General features: G+C 36.8%; 2 protein-coding genes across 2 annotated transcripts; one reads left to right on the forward strand and one right to left on the reverse strand.

The window, feature by feature from the left end:
* Nucleotides 1–8178: 8178 nt before the first annotated feature.
* On the reverse strand, nt 8179–13026 carry LOC131037826 (probable LRR receptor-like serine/threonine-protein kinase At2g16250). The gene is made up of 3 exons (XM_057970053.2): nt 11358–13026; nt 9668–9796; nt 8179–9138 (listed from the first exon to the last, which is right to left on the reverse strand). The coding sequence occupies exons 1-3, from the start codon at nt 12917–12919 to the stop codon at nt 8568–8570; spliced, it is 2262 nt and encodes a 753-aa protein (XP_057826036.2). The 5' UTR covers nt 12920–13026; the 3' UTR covers nt 8179–8567.
* A 3924-nt stretch (nt 13027–16950) lies between these two features.
* On the forward strand, nt 16951–17592 carry LOC131858319 (uncharacterized). The gene has a single exon (XM_059211518.1). The coding sequence runs from the start codon at nt 16951–16953 to the stop codon at nt 17590–17592; it is 642 nt and encodes a 213-aa protein (XP_059067501.1).
* Nucleotides 17593–17896: the final 304 nt, after the last annotated feature.

Consider the following 17896-nt stretch of genomic DNA (forward strand, 5'->3'; position numbering starts at 1 on the left):
CATAACTGGAACTCTAACATTTATGTATGGTGAGCGTTTCAATTTTGCATGATGAGCTTTTGATGAGATTTTGGTATTGCCATTTTAGTGTTTCCATCAATGCCAAAGGGGGATATTATTGGCATATCTGATGAAGACAATAATGAGGAGATTATTGGCATATGGAGATGATGATGAGATGAGAAGATGACCGGTAAATTTGGTAAAGTTGATAGAGATTGTTGGCTGGATGATGATGATATAGTTGTAATTTGTTTGATGACTTTATTTGTGTTGTCATTGATGGAAACCACATTTTTTGAGTCATCTAAATCATCTATGCCTACCGGTATAGCCTAGCCAGTAGAGGAATGTGTTAGACAACAAAATTGCTAAATCGGTTTAGTGCAAGGTAAGCAGGAACTGTGCAATGATCAAGATACCGGTATAGACGATCGGTGAAGAGTTAGATGTTGCGATTTAGAACATATGTTTATAACATTGGCATGAGTCTATGATTTTAACCGCATCAGCAAATCCAGTGTATTGAGCGAGTTATGATTGACTATCATAAACTCTGTGAAGAAGAATGTATACTGGTAATAGTCTTTAACCAGTAATGATTTATAGTTTGGCGGTGGATCTTATCATGTTCATAACTTAGCAATGACGTATCAGAAACCGTGTGTAATGATAAGATGGTGTTTGAGTGCGTACAAGGATCAGATTTCTTGGGAAACAACAAAGTGCTTAGCAAAATGTGACAAGGGTTTGATTGGTTATCAAATCGATGTGTAGTGATGAGCAGTGATCATTCAACAGTGGAAATTGTCTTGAAAGTTGTTGTAATGATCTATAATATATTTTGGTGGATTATTTTGCCATGCTTAATGTAAATATATTGTATTTTGAATATAGTTAGGGTTATGTAACCAACCTAGTTGAAAAGTGTACTTAGGTCAAGTTGGAGAAGAGATTTTGTGTTGGTGGTTTGAGAAGAAGAGTGTGTCGAACCAGATTGAAGAGTCTGCATGTGTGTAGCAGAGATTGAGATGAAATGGATCTATACTAGAAAGAAAGGAAGTATTGTAATCAAATCATTTGCCCTGTTGTTCCCTAACAGTTACAACAGTATTGAAATCCCTTAACCGGGTAGATCCTAACAGGTCTTATTTGTAAATCCCTTGATCGGGTGGCTCATTAAATTGAGTTTTAAAATCCTCTAACAAGGTTACTCCTAACAGGTCTCAGGTGAAATCCCTTAACTGGGTGACTCCTAACAGGGTCTGCTCTTAACCGGGCATATTGTAAAGCTCCTTACCAGGCAAGGCCTTTAACCGAGTGCATTCTGAAAGAGTGCAAATATTTTGTGGGTGATAATTCCCATCGTGGTTTTTCCCATTTGGGTTTCCACGTGAAAAATATATGTGTTCATGTGGTGATGCATTATTGATATGTGGATTTGATATCTTTAGTTTATTTTTATGTTGATGAACACTTGAGTGAATGGTTTGGTAAATTTGCTAACAAGATATGTTTGAGTAGTTACGGTTTTTTTTTTTGAAGAGTTGCAGAATTATTTTACTACTAATTCACCCCCCCTCTCAGTAGTAACCAGATCCCTCATAATAACACAAACACCGTGAGTATCTTCCGCATTGTTAACTCCTACATTCTTCAAAGAATTTATTATTTATTTGAAGATAGTCTATAATGTGGTATAATAGGTCTATTGGAAGTGATTTAACCCCATAGCCACTCAAAGATCATATGCAATAAAAAATATTTCACACAATTAGAAGTAATTGATTGTTTATGGATCATGAGATTCCATTAGATAAAAATCAGCAATTTTTTTATCAGTAAGCTTTAGGGTTTTTAGCCTAGCCCGAGTCTAGGGGAGGTCACAAGGGGGAACCTTCTCCCTAATCAACTTATTTAACTAAGAAGCCACTTATTCAACTTAGAAGCCACTTAATCAACTCATATTAACTTAGAAACCACCATCGAAATCCAAGAGCCACCACTTGGAATTCCAACACTAGACGTCACTAAGGATTTGGACATGGATTTGTAGTTGTGCCATTAGAGCACAACCCCATTGACACAAATAAATAATTATTACAATATACAATAATAAACCCTTATTATAAAGACCATTGATGAAAGCCTAGATATGATTAAATTAAATCATTACATGTGTCTTAGTCCTTTGAATTGAGACAAAAAAGTACATGACCTAAGTAATTAAGTATGCTGACTGTCTGAATATAACCTAAAAAACAACTAGTTAGTTTATATATATTTTTCACACTAGCACCCCCCTTAAGTGCAGCTTAGGGAGTATGGTAAAATGAAGAGGTGAATTGACAATGAATAATGGATAGGTCTTGACTACAAGGATTGATGAGGTAGTCATGTACAAACAAATAAATATCTTATAATCAAATAAAAAGAGAAAAACTTATGAGAAAAAGTCCTCTGCATAAGAGAAAAATGTAAAATATCATGTACATGTCATGGAAGGAAGGAGGACTCAATATGACCCATAAGTGATATTTTATAAAAATGTACAATAGATATTTTCTCCAAAAGAGAAAAAATAAGACTATATACCACCATAAAAAATAGCTCTTGTTCCAATGATGAGGGCTTTAGGATAAAATAAACAACCTAACTACCTACAAATAATATCTCACCTTGGAAATAAATAGATCCACTAGTGATTGTAGAAGCCATTACCATAATCTAGATTTATAAGGAATCTGAATCTAAATGTGCCCATCTAAATGCAACTTTGTTGTCCTAATGCTCAAAAAAACTTCTCCTCCAAAACATGAATTTAATTTCCAATTAAAGAAGTGAAATGAAGAGAGGGGGGGATTTAAACATCATTTGGAAACATAAGATATGATGCATCATTGCCATTAAAGAGGTAATGCAAATACTTTGAATGTGTCTGCAAAATTTACAATGTGAGACACCATAAATAAAGATCATATGTTTGATAAATAATAATTTGAAAGAGTTAGATCTAGAAGGCTGAAATCATCCTATTAAACTAAAGTAGCAACATGTGATAGTGGAGTAGAGATCTAAATATGAGTCATATTATGATTTAGGAATATCTAGAGATGTAAGAGTAATCTTGCATTCAACAAAAATTGATTTGTTTCATTTCTTTTTAATAAAATGGCTTGGAGAGTGATTTGGGATATCTAAACAATAACGCTGTTATTTTTAGTAACTTTGCATTTAAGCACGTATGGGTCCAAAGTTTTCTCTGAAGCTACCAAATTTCTAAATGAATATTCTAGGTTATTTTTCAACCCAAGGTCACATTTGTATATCAAGATATTAAAATTATAAATTTCTATAGAGATTGGAAAGGTTTTGAAGTCAATTTTGGGGCACATAAAGGCCATTTTGGCCCTCCAAAAAATTATAGAATGGTTGAAACTAGTGTAATGGGTTATGGTTTCATATATCTCTTCATGATATTTCCAATGCTTCAAATAGTTCATCAATTGAACACTTGGATCAATAGTTATAGCTCCCAAAAGTTGTGCTACCTAAATGTTCAATTATAAAATTTGAAAATTTTCTTAGGCAAAATAAGTATAGATAGATTCATTTGGTACCCAAAACGAGAGTTACATTTTTTAAAGCATTTCATGAAATGTCATTATAAAAGTAGGAATCATAAAAAATGGGTGGTGCATTTAATGCTTATTTTTAACCACTTCAAAGGGGAATTCAGGGAGAGAGTGGAAGACAAGAGTTTAGTAGGTTATTTGATAGATAAGGGTTTATGATTGGTTGTTGTAATGGCCAAGACTTTGTAAGATAGATATATCTATGATAAGAAAGCCTATTTACTTTAACAAGAGGTGACATGATTCTTGGGTGTTTGCATCTAATTAGATCTCATGTTGTATGTATTTTGTGAACATTTCTATTAAGTTATTTCTCATACAGTAATATGCAATTCCATAAATTGTGTTTATTATTTTGAATGTGATCATTTGTTGTTGTGAGTGCATTGGGTGAATGCCCTCTTCATCTAACTACATTTCTTATCCCTAAATGATGTTGTGTCCACACAAGGTGTTTGAATGTGAACATCTAATTTCTATACAAATAATCAATTTGAAGAATCTACAATACTAATTTCAATTGTCATACTAAGCTCTTATAATAAATGAAGTTCATTAATAAGTTTCAAGTCATTAATTTTCTTCAGCATGCATTCTTCTATTGTATTTATTTTCTCCCCATAATAATCATATTTGATTTTCCATTAAGTTGGAGATGTTGTTACAACTAAAAAAATATAGTATCAAAGAAGATGAAATGAAGCCCACCTAAATAATAACTTCTCTAGGTGCTAAGATGTCCAAGTTATCAACTAGGATGTGCAAAACTAACAAACTAAATAATAGATACTTAGTGTTGAATAAAAAATAACATAGATGGTTGAGAATAGCTCTATAATACCTTTTCAATGCCGCAAGAATAATGAAAATTAGATAAACTAGCAAAGAAATATGAGCTCAAAGGCCAATATATTTGATCAAAATTCAACTAGAAATAAAGTTCACTAGAACAGAACATGAAATAATTGCCAACATGACTAGATAGTTTTTAGACCTATCTTTTTGACAACTATTTATTTTCGAACATATGCCACTATATACCTAAGTTATGCTAAAAATAAAAAAATAACTCCCTTGTGACAAATTAATTGGGGTCTAGTGGGCCTTAGATGGCTAGTTAGTGATAAGCTAGTGGTGTCACTGGCTAGGATGGTAAATTAATGTAGTGGGTGTTGGGATAGTTGAGAATTGATGGCAGTCTTGGATTGGTTGAGCAAAGCTAAAAATCATTGTTGATGGCATAGACAAGGGTAGCACTTTTGCTAGGCTTTAGAGTCGCCACCCTATTTGGGAATGACTAGGGGCTAAATTAATAATGTAACTGTTGGACAAAGTATTCACCAAAATTCTACACATGATAGCAATGTTAGTCCTTGTACACCAAAAATTATAAGTTCCACTAATTTAAAAAATAAATTAAAAAATTGTCATTTTTTTTCCCGTTGTGAATTTTTTTTGCTATAGAATTAATATGCTTGCTAAATGGTTATGCAAGATGCTAGGTTTTTGTGCAAGATTCTATAATAATGGTGATTGTGCACCATGGTGCTATACAACCACACAAATCTATATGGATATGAATGTTTTTTATTAAGGAAGCGTCAAGAACAAGGGTGTTGACCCTCAATACAACAACCCGTAGGTAGTAAGAGAAACTAACCATGAGAGCAAGCCTCGAAACAACAAGGTCAGATAGGCGAATAGAAAAAAGGCTTGTCAAACCATTAACAAACTAGACCCAACTCAAAGAGGGGTAGAGACACACGAATGTTGACAAGGAGGGGTTTGGGGCAGGGGGGAGGACTTCCCCTTCCACCTGCAACAAACCACAATCCAGGCAATACTATCATTAAGACCATCAAGAGAGAGATTAAGTGGGAAAGACCTTACAGAGTTACAATCAATAGCGGCAACAAAGTGTTGTTGCAGAACCACGATAGACAATAGGCTACTGCAGAGGAATAGCATCAAGAGTAGAATCAGTAGGAGTAGAACGAAGTTGTAAATCCTCAAGGACAGGAGGAGCTACAACAGTGTTATTAACAACAACATCAACAGTAAGGGATGTAACAATTCTGGCTCCAAAATGGGGTTATAACACGTGTTGTTGACTTTTACGAAATATCACAATTGTTATTTGCACTATCAATGATGTGTAATGTTCATGTTACTAAACATTCTGTGGTACAACAGTGTTGTTTTGGAGCCAGAATAGCTACAGGGAGCAGTAAGAGGCACATTGTCCCAAGAGAAGAACTCATCCTCTTAAGAGGAGCCAACTAAATCAAAATCACAAGCATAGATAGTCAAGTGATCAATTGTAGCGTCCTTCCACCAAGAAGCAGCACCCTTGTGATGCGAAATAGAGCAATCCGAAGCTAAATGACTCGTGGAAAAGTTAAATATGAATGTTTGTATAGATTATTTTGCACAAATTTTATGAAACCCCAAAAGTTTACTATAGATTTTTAAACTCTAATTCCAATGAATGGAAAAATAATATTACAGCTTTGGCTCCTAAAGACAATGGTAATGTTCATCTTGCACCAAGATGCACCATTTGAAAGCTCAAGGCTAAATCTCTTAAAATAAGGAAAGATAATTATAGATTAGAGCTTTGATACCATGTTGGATTTGATATGAATTGATAAACTAGCATAAATGTATGATATAGGTGAATATGAAATAAGTGAAATAAAATGCAGGAATGTGTATAATTAAAGAAGGTCATGAAGAATAAGCCCGATTTCATATAAAATTGCAATCCTTGTAAATGTATTAAGCCATCCTTTCAAAATAACACATTCCTGCATTTACTAGGTTTTGGCCTTCCCTCCCAAACCTTCATCGATGGGTGAGTGATTCCTGGAAGCCCCATATTTCTTATGGCATTGAGCTTTTCCCTTGTGCTAATGGGTTTTTTGTTGCTTCCTTTGCCTCTACTCATGATCGTGATTTGATTTTGGATAAGCTATGGTCTTGGGAGGATCACTCTGTCTCCCTTAAGCCCTAGACTCCTTCCTTCAACCCCCTTACGAAATCTCTCTCTGTTCATTCAGTTTGGGTCTACCTCCCCAATATCCCCCTCCATTTCTGGGAACCTTCTTGTTTTGAGGCCATCGGTAACTCCATTGGCAGCTTCTTGAAATTTGATGATGCCACGTTCTCCATGGGTCATTCTACCTTTGCTCGCCTATTAATTGATGTTGACATATAGTTGGCCCTCCCTAGGGATGCGGTTCTTATGGTTGGGGACAAGCCTTGGACTCAACTGCTGGATTATGAGGGCCTCCCATTTCACTGTCGAAGGTGTTTCTCAACGGGTCACCTTGCTTTTGATTGTTCTCTCTCGCCGCAAAAGTGCTGCTACTTGGTGGAGGGATGCTACGGATGACCACTTGACAATTAATGCTTCAGATTCTGTTTCGATTGATTCATCTCAAGATGCGATGCCCCTTACTACTGATGAAGCCCAGGTTGATGTTACTGTTGTTGCGATCCCTTTCGCCCCCTTGGATCCTCCTCCTGTTGCTCCTGCTTCTCACTTTCACTCTGCCCCTAACGATTCTTCTCTTGTTGCTGCTCCGTTGCAACAGCGTGTTGCCGCTTTGCAACAACAGTCTGGCAGTGACTCTGCAAGATATTCCTCGCTTGTTTCTTCTTCGAAAGTTCCTACTGATAGTGTTGCCTGGACGATTGTTTCTCGTAGGTGAAAAGGAAAATCTAACCACCTTTCCCAAGCCCTCCTTTCTCAAGATTCGAGGTTTTCTCCCCCCTCTTGATTTGGGTTGTGTTGTTAATGGTTTGACAAGTTGGTTTAGCTGGTCCGACTTTGTCCTTTTGGGGTTTGCACTCCAACTTGGTCTTTTAAATTTGATAGCCTTTAGCTTTGTAAAGGGTCAACACCCTTCTTAACACTGCTTTTTTTCAAAAACAATTAACAATAGTTAACGCTAATTGTAGAGGGATTGAGGTCTCTTTGTTAAGGGTCAACGCCATAATTAACGCTGCTTTTTTAATCAAAAACACAACTAGATAAAAATTGACAATAATTCACTAATTTTACCATTACATACCTACAAAACTCTATCTTGATAATAAATTAAATGAATCCCTCAAAATAAGTAACACATTAAAAAAATATAAAAAATACCTCATTCATAATTATCAAAAAGAATTAATTCCACCTTAAAATAATGTGTTCAAAACAATTAAAAGTTTATTAAATAAATATTATCTTATATTTAAAAAAACCTAAATGTAGTTAAGATCTAGGTTTTCGATCAACTATAATTCATTTAATGGTAAGTGTTTCCAATTGATTTCTCTAAATATATGTCGCTTTAAACCAAAAAAAAATAAAAAAATACATTCCTTATATTTAAACTTCTAAATCATAAAGTAAATAATGATAAATTTATAAAATTTATTTTAAAATCATTTGTAAATAAATAATTATATTTTTCCTTGCATCTATCTTTGCATTCTCGTAGTTATTATAAATTACTTAGATTTTACCATGAAATTAACAGTTTTCTTCGTATGAAATTCATGGGCATAGAATGCTTTGGAGAAATGTATAGATTAATACTACCTCAAATCCCGAGAACAGTTCAGGTGGCCAGGAATCTAGGCGTAAAAACAGTAGATACAACAGATATAGATATGGGCAAACACTAATTAAAACAACAGCCTTTGGATCTGTGTTATAGGCCCTCCCATGGCTGACACTGAAATAGTGACATTATGCCTGATCCTCAAACGTAGAATAGGCTAGAGAGGCCAGAACAGATTTTTCCGTAACCAACAATGGAGCAAATTCTCTAAAAATGCATGGTGTCCCAATATGCTGCTGCTGTGATGGATGGGCGTGCCAAGTAGAATTCAGGGGAATGTTTTAATTGAGGAAAATGGGTTTTCCAATACTCTGCTTCAGGCGCTCCCTTCTTGTGCATTCTCAGAAACAATGTCATTAGAACCAGGTCTGGCATGGCCTCCTCGGTTTCTGCCTTTTGAATTGCCATTGGACATGCACTCTTCTCTAAATGTTCCTGGGATGTTCAATCGCTGGGAGCCATAGGAGCTCCTACAACTACCAAAGGCCTCATTCCATGAGCTATAGGATGATGTCCTTTCTGCAACACTGTCAGCTCGAAGAACCTTGTGTGGGTTTTCTAGAGCTCTGAGGACATGGCGCATGCTTGGCCTCCTGGCAGGGCGGGGGTTGAGGCAAGCCTTTGCTATTACAGCTACAGCCCACACTTCCTCCAGTAAATCCTCGTCTAGAATGAGATATGGGTCAACAATCCGAGCCAGAGTATCCTTATCTTGAGTGTCAATCAGGGCCAAGACATTATCTATCCATGAAGATTCCCCATGAGTTTCATTGTATTCAATGGTGGAAGTTGCCCCAGAAATTATCTCTAGTAGCAGTTTGCCAAAATTGTAAACGTCATTTGCAATGGTAGCCATTGATGAACCGGAATCTCCTTGGTCCCATGAACTGCAATTACCCACCACAGCAATGTCAAAACCCTTGCAATAAAGTTATAGTATTTACTATTATATAACATTGTTTCATTGAAGGTGATGGGTTGATTAGAGCTTTCCTAGACAATATATGAATCTCGTGTTCTTCATGAAATGAAGATGAAATCAGTGGAAGATTGAATAAGGATGAACTATCTCTTGACAGAGAAAGTAGAGTTTCAATAGTGATGTAGAACACCATTTAGTTAGCAGGCATTTAGTTATCTATCATGAGGATGAGAGAATTGCTGTAGAAAAAAAATGGATAAATTGTTGAGCAAAAAACAAAACACTATTTTGTTATAAACTGTGAAATCTAATGTCTCTCAGTACAAGAGATGTTTAAGCTATGATTTGAAAGTGATGTAGGGGCCAAAAGTATGGTTGAAATGTGAGCAGCGGGAGTATCCTCTTAAGTCATTTTAAACAGTCTGTGAAAGGGAAACTGAAAATGCATTTGGGCTGTCCACGTAACTAATGCAGAATTAGTTAGAAACACTTACTGGGAAATAGCTAAGAGCCTTGCAACCAAGCCAGGCTGATGATCCTCATCTGGACTGCCTGCAGAGCTTAAGCTTCCAAGCCTTACTTCAAACTTGTCATCCAGTAAAATGCTGCTTGCCTTGATCTCCCTGCACAAAAAATGATATTGATTTATAACCTCAAGAAATGAGATTAAAAGAAAATTAATTTTTTTTTACCTTAATAGGTATTTTATTAATATCTAAATGAAATATTATAAATATATGACATATTTGAAGGTATCTTCCATTTAATATACCCTGGCATTAAACATAATCAGTTATTACTTATCAATTTGTTATACACTGGTATATAAACATAATCAGTTTCTTGTCTTTTTTATTGTTATACCTTCCATGGACCAGTTAGGAGTTGACCCTAAGACCTCAATTTGTTATTGGGATGGTCCATTTTTTGTTCAGGTGTGGGTCAAGAAAGGTGAATCTAGAACCTCTCATTTACTTCCTTTCCATGGACCAGTTAGGATTTGAATCCAAGACCTTGATTTGCTGTTGGGTGGTCCATTTTTTGTTCGGGTGTAGCTCATTTTCTATCACCCTCGAGCTACACTCCAGAAGCTCGAAATCCTAGCTCAGCTGGGTTCTGATGACCTGAACTCTGATATTATGTTAAACTTTTCATAGATCACTTAAGAGTTGAACTACTGTGTTTTATATTACCAGTCCATCATTAATCTGAATAATGACTCATTTTCAAAGATTTATTAATAGCTCAACTGGTGAGCCCTTCTCCCTTCAGTGTTGTATATTAAGAACTATATTTAAAGGAAAAGTAAACAAAGATTGACGTTTCAAATGCAAGATTAGCAAGAAGAAGAGCAAGATACGACCCAAATGGAGGACAAAACAGAGAATGAGCATGAAAAAGAAAAAGACATTTGAAGTCATCCAATGAGCCATTGTCACGATCAGCATACTTTGTTTATGGATGCAGTGAACATAAAATTCCCCCAGTTAATGGTTTACAGTTATTTTATATGACCTGTGCACTCTAGGACTTGGGCCTTAATCAATTTCTATTAGTGTGCTGCATATCAAACAAGATTGAAATAGTCGAGTATGCAAAGTGAAGTGAATAGTTCGTACCGTCTGCAGCTAGGCGGTTCCAGTGAGACTGTTCTAGAACTTAGTAATGTGATTATAATTGGTTCTGGAAATATGATTTAAAACGGTTCTGGAATTTGGGAAGCTCTAAATGGTTCTGGAGTTTGCGAAGCTTCATGACTCAAAAAGTAATATTTCGAGGTCCCATGGACATTAATAAAAATTTCAATTTTCTTCATTAAGCTCTCTATTGCATCTTCAACTTCGGCTTTCTAGAGCCATCCTTCTAGAGAATACCTCTGCTCTACTCATACATTTCTGTGTTTTTTATGAATTAGTACAACCTATCAAATTGTAATGTTTAAATGATTTAACTCTGTACAGCCATATTTTACAACTTTCTGCTTATGTTATTCTGTATAAATATGATAGAAAGTTCAATAGAAACAAAAACTCAGTTAGAAGACAGGCCCCACTGTACTATTTATTATCTTCGATTGTCTTATCCTGTAGTTATAGAATAAGAATCATTCTGTAGCTGAATAGAACATGATCCTAACATTCATAAAAAGAAGATCCAATTAAAAAAAAAAGACAGAACAAGTACCTGTGCATAATTGGAGGAGAGCACTCATGATGCAAATAAGCCAACCCCTCAGCAATCCCTATGACAATCTTTAACCTGGCAATCCAATCCAAAGGATGAAGAAAGAAATTATTGATATTATGAGCTGTCTTCTTTCTCAAAACAGATTCAAGATCTCCATTAGGCATATATTTATACACAAGAAACTTCTCCTCCTTCATATCCAAGCAGTGACCTAGCAGAGGAACAAGTCTAGTATGAGAAGCCTTGCCAAAAACCTCAAGCTCCCTAATATACTCACCCTTCTTCACCTTATTCAAATCTATCCTCTTCACAACCACCTCAGCACCGCCCTCTAATACCCCTTTGTAAAAATCTCCAGAATGACCCACTCTGATCAAACACTCAGAATGAAACATATTGGTGGCTTCTACAAGCTGGGCATATGTAAACTTCTCTCCCAAATTGGCTCCTTGTATTTCTTCTATTCCTTCCGGACCCTTACCCACAGTTGAGTTCACAATTCTTGCTTCACTTCTCAGAATGCACATAACCATCATACCAATTATGAGTATCAGAACAAGCCCTGCAGCACTGCCTCCAACAATGGCTGCAAGATTTCTTGTGACTCCATCTCCTTTCTTCTTGATTTCCCCTGACACAACTATTACACTACCATTTGTACTGTTGAAGCTCCTGGGCAAGATTGAATGGGCGCGTGCAGTTCTATTTCTATAAAAAAATCTACAAGATCTCTCCCTGTGCTGATTGGAAACATTGAAGAAGCAATTTCTTGAAGTTTTTGAAATGGGTTTCAACTTCTCCGGCACAGACCCATTGAAAAAATTTCCTCTCAAGTCCAACCGCACCAAAAACTTCATCTTTGACATACCTTGGGGCAAAGGCCCGGAAAACTGATTGACAGCCAACTGCAATGTATTGAGCTTGGGCAGCTCCGTCAACTCAGGTGGCAAACTGCCGGAAAATGCATTGAAAGACAAAAACAGCCTCTGCAAGCTCCTCAAAATTTTCACTGAACTAGGAAGAGGTCCACTGAAATTGTTGGCCGCCAGATTCAGGGTCACCAAACCGGTGAAATTAAAGAGAGAAACCGGAAAAGTGCCCACTAAATTGTTGTGTGACAAATCCAGATAAGTGATTTGGGAAAGCCTGGAAAGCTGCGGCGGTATGGGCCCTGTGAGATTGTTGCGAGACAATCTGAGGGTACGAAGCTCTCCCAGGCTTGCGAGCCATGGTGGGATTCGACCCTGTAACGTCGCATTCCGCAGGTCGAGGTGTTGCAGAGCAGTTAAACTTGCAATCGGATCAGGAACAGTGCAGTTTCCATTACTGCTACTAAGACCCATGAGTTGAATGCCTATAACGCGGTTGCCCCAGCATGTTATACCCCGCCATTTGCAGGCTCCGATCTCATCAGGCCATTCCGACTTCTGTATACCCAGAGCTCCGCGTAAACTTCTCAGAGCTTCGATTTCCTCTGGACTCCCTGAAGTTGCAGAGACGTAAAACAGAAACATGAGCAAAGATGAGATCTTTGCTAGAAAATATGATGATTCTTCCATCGTTTTAGCTTTGATTGTTTTTCTACTGGTTGCAGGAAGACTGAGTTTAGCTCAAAATGTCACTTTGGAGGTTGGGCGTGTAGTTAAGGTGACTGTCAGAAGGAGCTTAATTGGTGAATTGATGAGAAGTCGTGAAGGAATTTAATGGGCAACTGTATAATTTATTAGGATGTACGAAAACCAACACAATCAATAAATGCAACATTCCGCCAAATATGTGCACACAAGGAAAAAGCTTTTAAATTCTTCTGTTGCTTTGCAGTCTGTGGAATTGACGTTCAGAGGAAACACCGTTTCGTAGAATTTGCTGTCAGGTTTTTTTTTGCATGGTATGGTGGCAGTGCACTCCAAGATCTCCGGAACTTCCTCCAAGCTCCCTGGAACGAATCTGGACTTTACACGTGTGATTTGAATTTATTTTGTGAATATTTTGTTCGTTGGCTATAAATGATTTAGACGTCTTAGACGAAGACTATATGTTTAAATTATTGGGATTAATTTTTCAAAATTTAAGGGCGTACAATTACGGTGTCTATTCCAAATTTATGAGTTGCAGATTTTTTTTTATTGTAACGTACAAAGTAAAGTTTGGAGTTTATTTATTTATATTTTTGTTGTCACCAAGTTCAATTAAAAATTAGTTCATTTCAGGATAAAAAATTCATTTCATTTATTTTAATTTTTTTAATGAAAGTTTCTATTAATTTATATTTAAGATAGTGTGGGTCTTGACAATTCATAAATTTTAAATGCTAGCATTTGAAAAAGTAACAACTAATTTGAAAAATATAGACCATTAAGAATTCACAACGTTAAATAAATTGTTATAATATGTTTTAATTTTTTTATGGCGGCGAGGAGGGAGTGGGAGGTCTGCAAAATCAGTTACATGCCAATGGAGGAGAGAATACCAGGAGGAGTAGTAAGTCTCAGGAGGCAAGGCGGGAGAGATGCAAGGAGGAAGCCTTTGAAATTGATCTTACCAACAAAGCGGAGGAGGAGAGTGGGCTCTAGACGGAGCATGAGTTCATCGGCAGAGTGGTTGGTCCTTGGATGACCAGAGCCACTATTAGAGAATGGATATCTAAACATTGGGGCCTGTGACTGATTGTGAAATTCATCCCTAGGAGTTTTTTCATAGTGGTATTTGAGGATGGGAGGGAGAGAAATAAGTATTTGTGTAAGAATAACTGGTTTATCAAGGAACATCCTTTGTATTTACAGTTCTGGTTCCCAAATTTTAATCCAGTACCGTTGGCAATATACGATAGACCGTTGTGGATTAGGATGTATAATCTGCCAATGGAGTATTAGGGTGAGAATTGTTTGGAAAAAATTGGTCGGTCACTGGGGACATTATTGGAAATTGACGAGGAGCTTATTGAAAAAGATAGTTACGTGTATGCTCGATTGAAGATAGCGGCGGTCAAGGAGATCCCTTCCTAAATTTCTCTAGTTTCTTCGGCTGGAGTATGGTTGCAACAGGTTGAGATTGAGAAAGAAATTATCCCATGCTCGAGATGCGGTAGTAAAATGCATCTAGAGGGGGAGTGCAGAATGTATGTCAGAAAGGCTAGAAGAAATTATTTTCCCAAATAGACTAACAAGCATCGTTGGGTTGAAAAAACCGTTAAACTTCCTTTAACGATTTCAGGAAAACCTCAGAAGGATCCGGAAATGGTAGAGAAGGTGGCCCCTATAGAAAAAGAAGATTCTAAAACATATCTTATGGAGAATGCGAGGTATCTGATATCGGATATTGCAGATCATAATCTGGTTATTAAAGAGGATAACCAGTTACCCCTGACATCTAATTTTGAATATGAAGAAGATCTAAACCCTGAAGAAGAGGATATAGAAGATGGACTGGAAAATTTGGATCCTAGATGTATAAGTCAATCAACAAACATTATGCTGGGTAGAGCAAAAGGTAGTAGGGGAAGAAGGAGCCACAAACAAGTCAGAGAGGAGAGGGCATTTGAGAAAGGTATCGTCAGTGTAATTGACTTCATGAAGAAATCCAAGGGAGGGGATCTCTCCCTTGGAGATAGATGAAGATTCTATCTTGGAATGTCAGGGGTCTTTCGGCCTCTGACAAGAAGCGCTTGGTTAAAAGAGCATTAAAAAATCTAGAATGTGATATAGTTTTGATGCAAGAAACCAAGCTCAATGATAAAAGTATGAATGATTTTATTAAATCTTGTTACAATTGGAACGATTTATCCCAATCATCCAGAGGATCTACAGGAGGATTAGGAGTGCTATGGAAACCTGAATCCTTTCAGGTCTCCATCATCTTTTCTCACCATCATTGGATGGCTTGTCGGGTGGTAAGATTGGAGGATCAATTTGATTTTCCTCTACTAAATGTTTATGGCCCTATTAAAACAGAGGACAAGAAAGAGTTATGGAATGAGATCAAAAACCAGATGGAAAATGTAGGTTTTGAGAGGGTTATTATGGCTGGGGACTTCAATGCTCTTCTAGAATTAGATGATAAAGTAGGAGGTCTCTGAATGTGCACTCAAGTCATGGAAGATTTTAGACTATTTATAGATGATATGCGGGTCATGGATATTGTCCCAAAAAATGGCAAATTCACTTGGACCAACATAAGGCACAATTTTTCAAATATTTCCGAAAGGCTGGATAGATTTTTTGCAGGTAAATTCTGGATAGATGGGCAGTTTAACCTATCATCATTCATCATACCTCAATCAGGATCCAACCACTTTCCCATCAGACTAAATGTGGATGGGAGTAAGCCCCCCCTGAAGAGTTATTTTAAGCTCCAAAGTATGTGGTGGAGAGATCCAACTTTTTTAATTAATATGAAATCATGGTGGGTGGGAAGCAAAATGTGTGGTGGATCTCCAAGCTATTGTTTTGTTAAGAGATTAGGATATCTCAAAAAGAAGATCAAATCATGGAACAAGGAGCATTTCAAGAATATTTTCTCTGAAAAGTTTAGATTAGAAGAGGAAATGTCTAAATTAAATGAGAAAATCATGATGGTAGGTATGACAAATGAGGAATTTGAATTGGAGAAGAGATTGAAGGATGAGTACATGGAAGTTCTGCGGAGAGAAGAACTATATTGGAGGGATAAGTCAAGAGAACTTTGGATCATGGAAGGTGATTCCAATACAAAATTCTTTCACACATTTGTGAAAGCTAGAATATCCCATAATCGAATTATCGACATTCAGGACGAATATGGCAAGAATTGCTCCTCAGGGGAAGAAATAGAGAAAGCGGTGGTTGATTACTTTACTAGAATTTTAGGCTCCTGGGAAACTAACAAGAAGGAAAGTGTCCTGTTGGTTGACAGAACCATTGAGAACTTGTTAACTCAAGAAGATAATGAGATGCTATTGGCAACTTTCTCAATTGAAGAGGTGAAAAAGGCCACATTTTCATTGCATCCCCATAAAGCACCGGGACCTAATGGTTTCACAGCGGAGGTTTTTCAGAGATGTTGGGATTTCATGGGAGAAGACATTGTTGAGGTAGTTGAAGATTTCAGAAAGAATAGGAGGTTTGTTAAATCCATCAATCATACGATGATAGTATTGATTCCAAAAAAACCTACATGTACAACAATGTCAGATTATCGACCTATATCACTATGCAATGCCCTTTACAAAACTATATCCAAAGCCATGTCAGAGAGATTGAAAAAGATTTTGCACAGACTAATTTCAGAAAATCAGAATGGATTCACCCCTGTTAGGGAGCTTGCGGACAACATTATTCTTACCTCAGAAGCTATTCATTCGATGGCCAAGGATAGGATCAAAGGGATGGCGATCAAACTAGATGTCTCTAAAGCATATGACAGAGTTCTCTGGTATTTTTTGGAATAGGTCTTGAGAAGGTTTGGATTCGACAGTAAGTGGATTGATTGCATTAAATTTTGCATTTCTTTTGTTTTCTTCTCTATTATAGTTAATGGAGCAGTCTGTGGTTTCTTTGCTGCAACTAACAGATTGAGACTGGGAGATCCCTTGTCACCTTCCTTTTTCGTTTTGATGGCTGAGGTCCTCGGGAATAGCATAAAGAATAAGCTCAGGGAGGGTGTATGGAAAAGAATTACAATCCATCCAGAGATGGCAAATTTGACACATTCTCAATTCGCGGATGATACACTCTTGCTTGGTGTAGTGTCGATTAGAGAAGTAGAGGCAATCAAGGAAACTTTGGAAGAATATGCAAGGGAGTCGGGCCAGCACATGAATAAAGAAAAATCACAAATTTTCTTTCTAAATACTAGCAGACAGAATCAGAATTCTATTTTGCAGATCCTGGGTTTTCCAAAAGGAGAATTTCCGCTAAAATATTTAGGAATTTCAATAGGAACAAAAGCGTTCCAAAAACAGCTCTGGGAAGAAGTGGTTATTAAATGCAAAGGGAAGGTGGATTTGTGGAAAAATAAATGGCTATCACAGGCTGGAAGGATACAGATGATCAAGTTTGTATTGTCAGCTATACCAATATATAGTATGTCTTGCTTCAAGATGATCAGGCAAGCATATAGTAGTGTGGATGGCTTGCTTAAGAAATTTCTATGGGAAGGCTCCAAAGAAGTAAGGAGAATACTGTTGATCAATTGGGACACTGCATGCCTCATCAAGGAGGAAGGAGCAGCAAGACTCAGAAAAATGGAATTGTAAAACAAAGCTTTGGGAGCCAAGTTAGCCTAGAAAATTTTTAATAACCCAAATAGATTATGGTGTAAAGTGCTTAGGAATAAATATTTGGATTCTCTGGAGGAAGAAAGGATCTTCACAATGGCAAATTCGGAGAAAGGATCTCCAGTTTGGAATTTCATCTGGGATAGCAGAAGTTTACTCATAGATCATCTATCTTGGAATATTGGTAATGGTATGAAGGCCAATTTCTGGTCAGATTCTTGGGGTGGAGAGAAACCTTTAAAGGAAATTTTCGAAGATCGGGATTGGATCAATCTAGTGGTAG

Source organism: Cryptomeria japonica, chromosome 9 (genome assembly GCF_030272615.1).
Source record: "Cryptomeria japonica chromosome 9, Sugi_1.0, whole genome shotgun sequence".
NCBI lineage: Eukaryota > Viridiplantae > Streptophyta > Pinopsida > Cupressales > Cupressaceae > Cryptomeria > Cryptomeria japonica.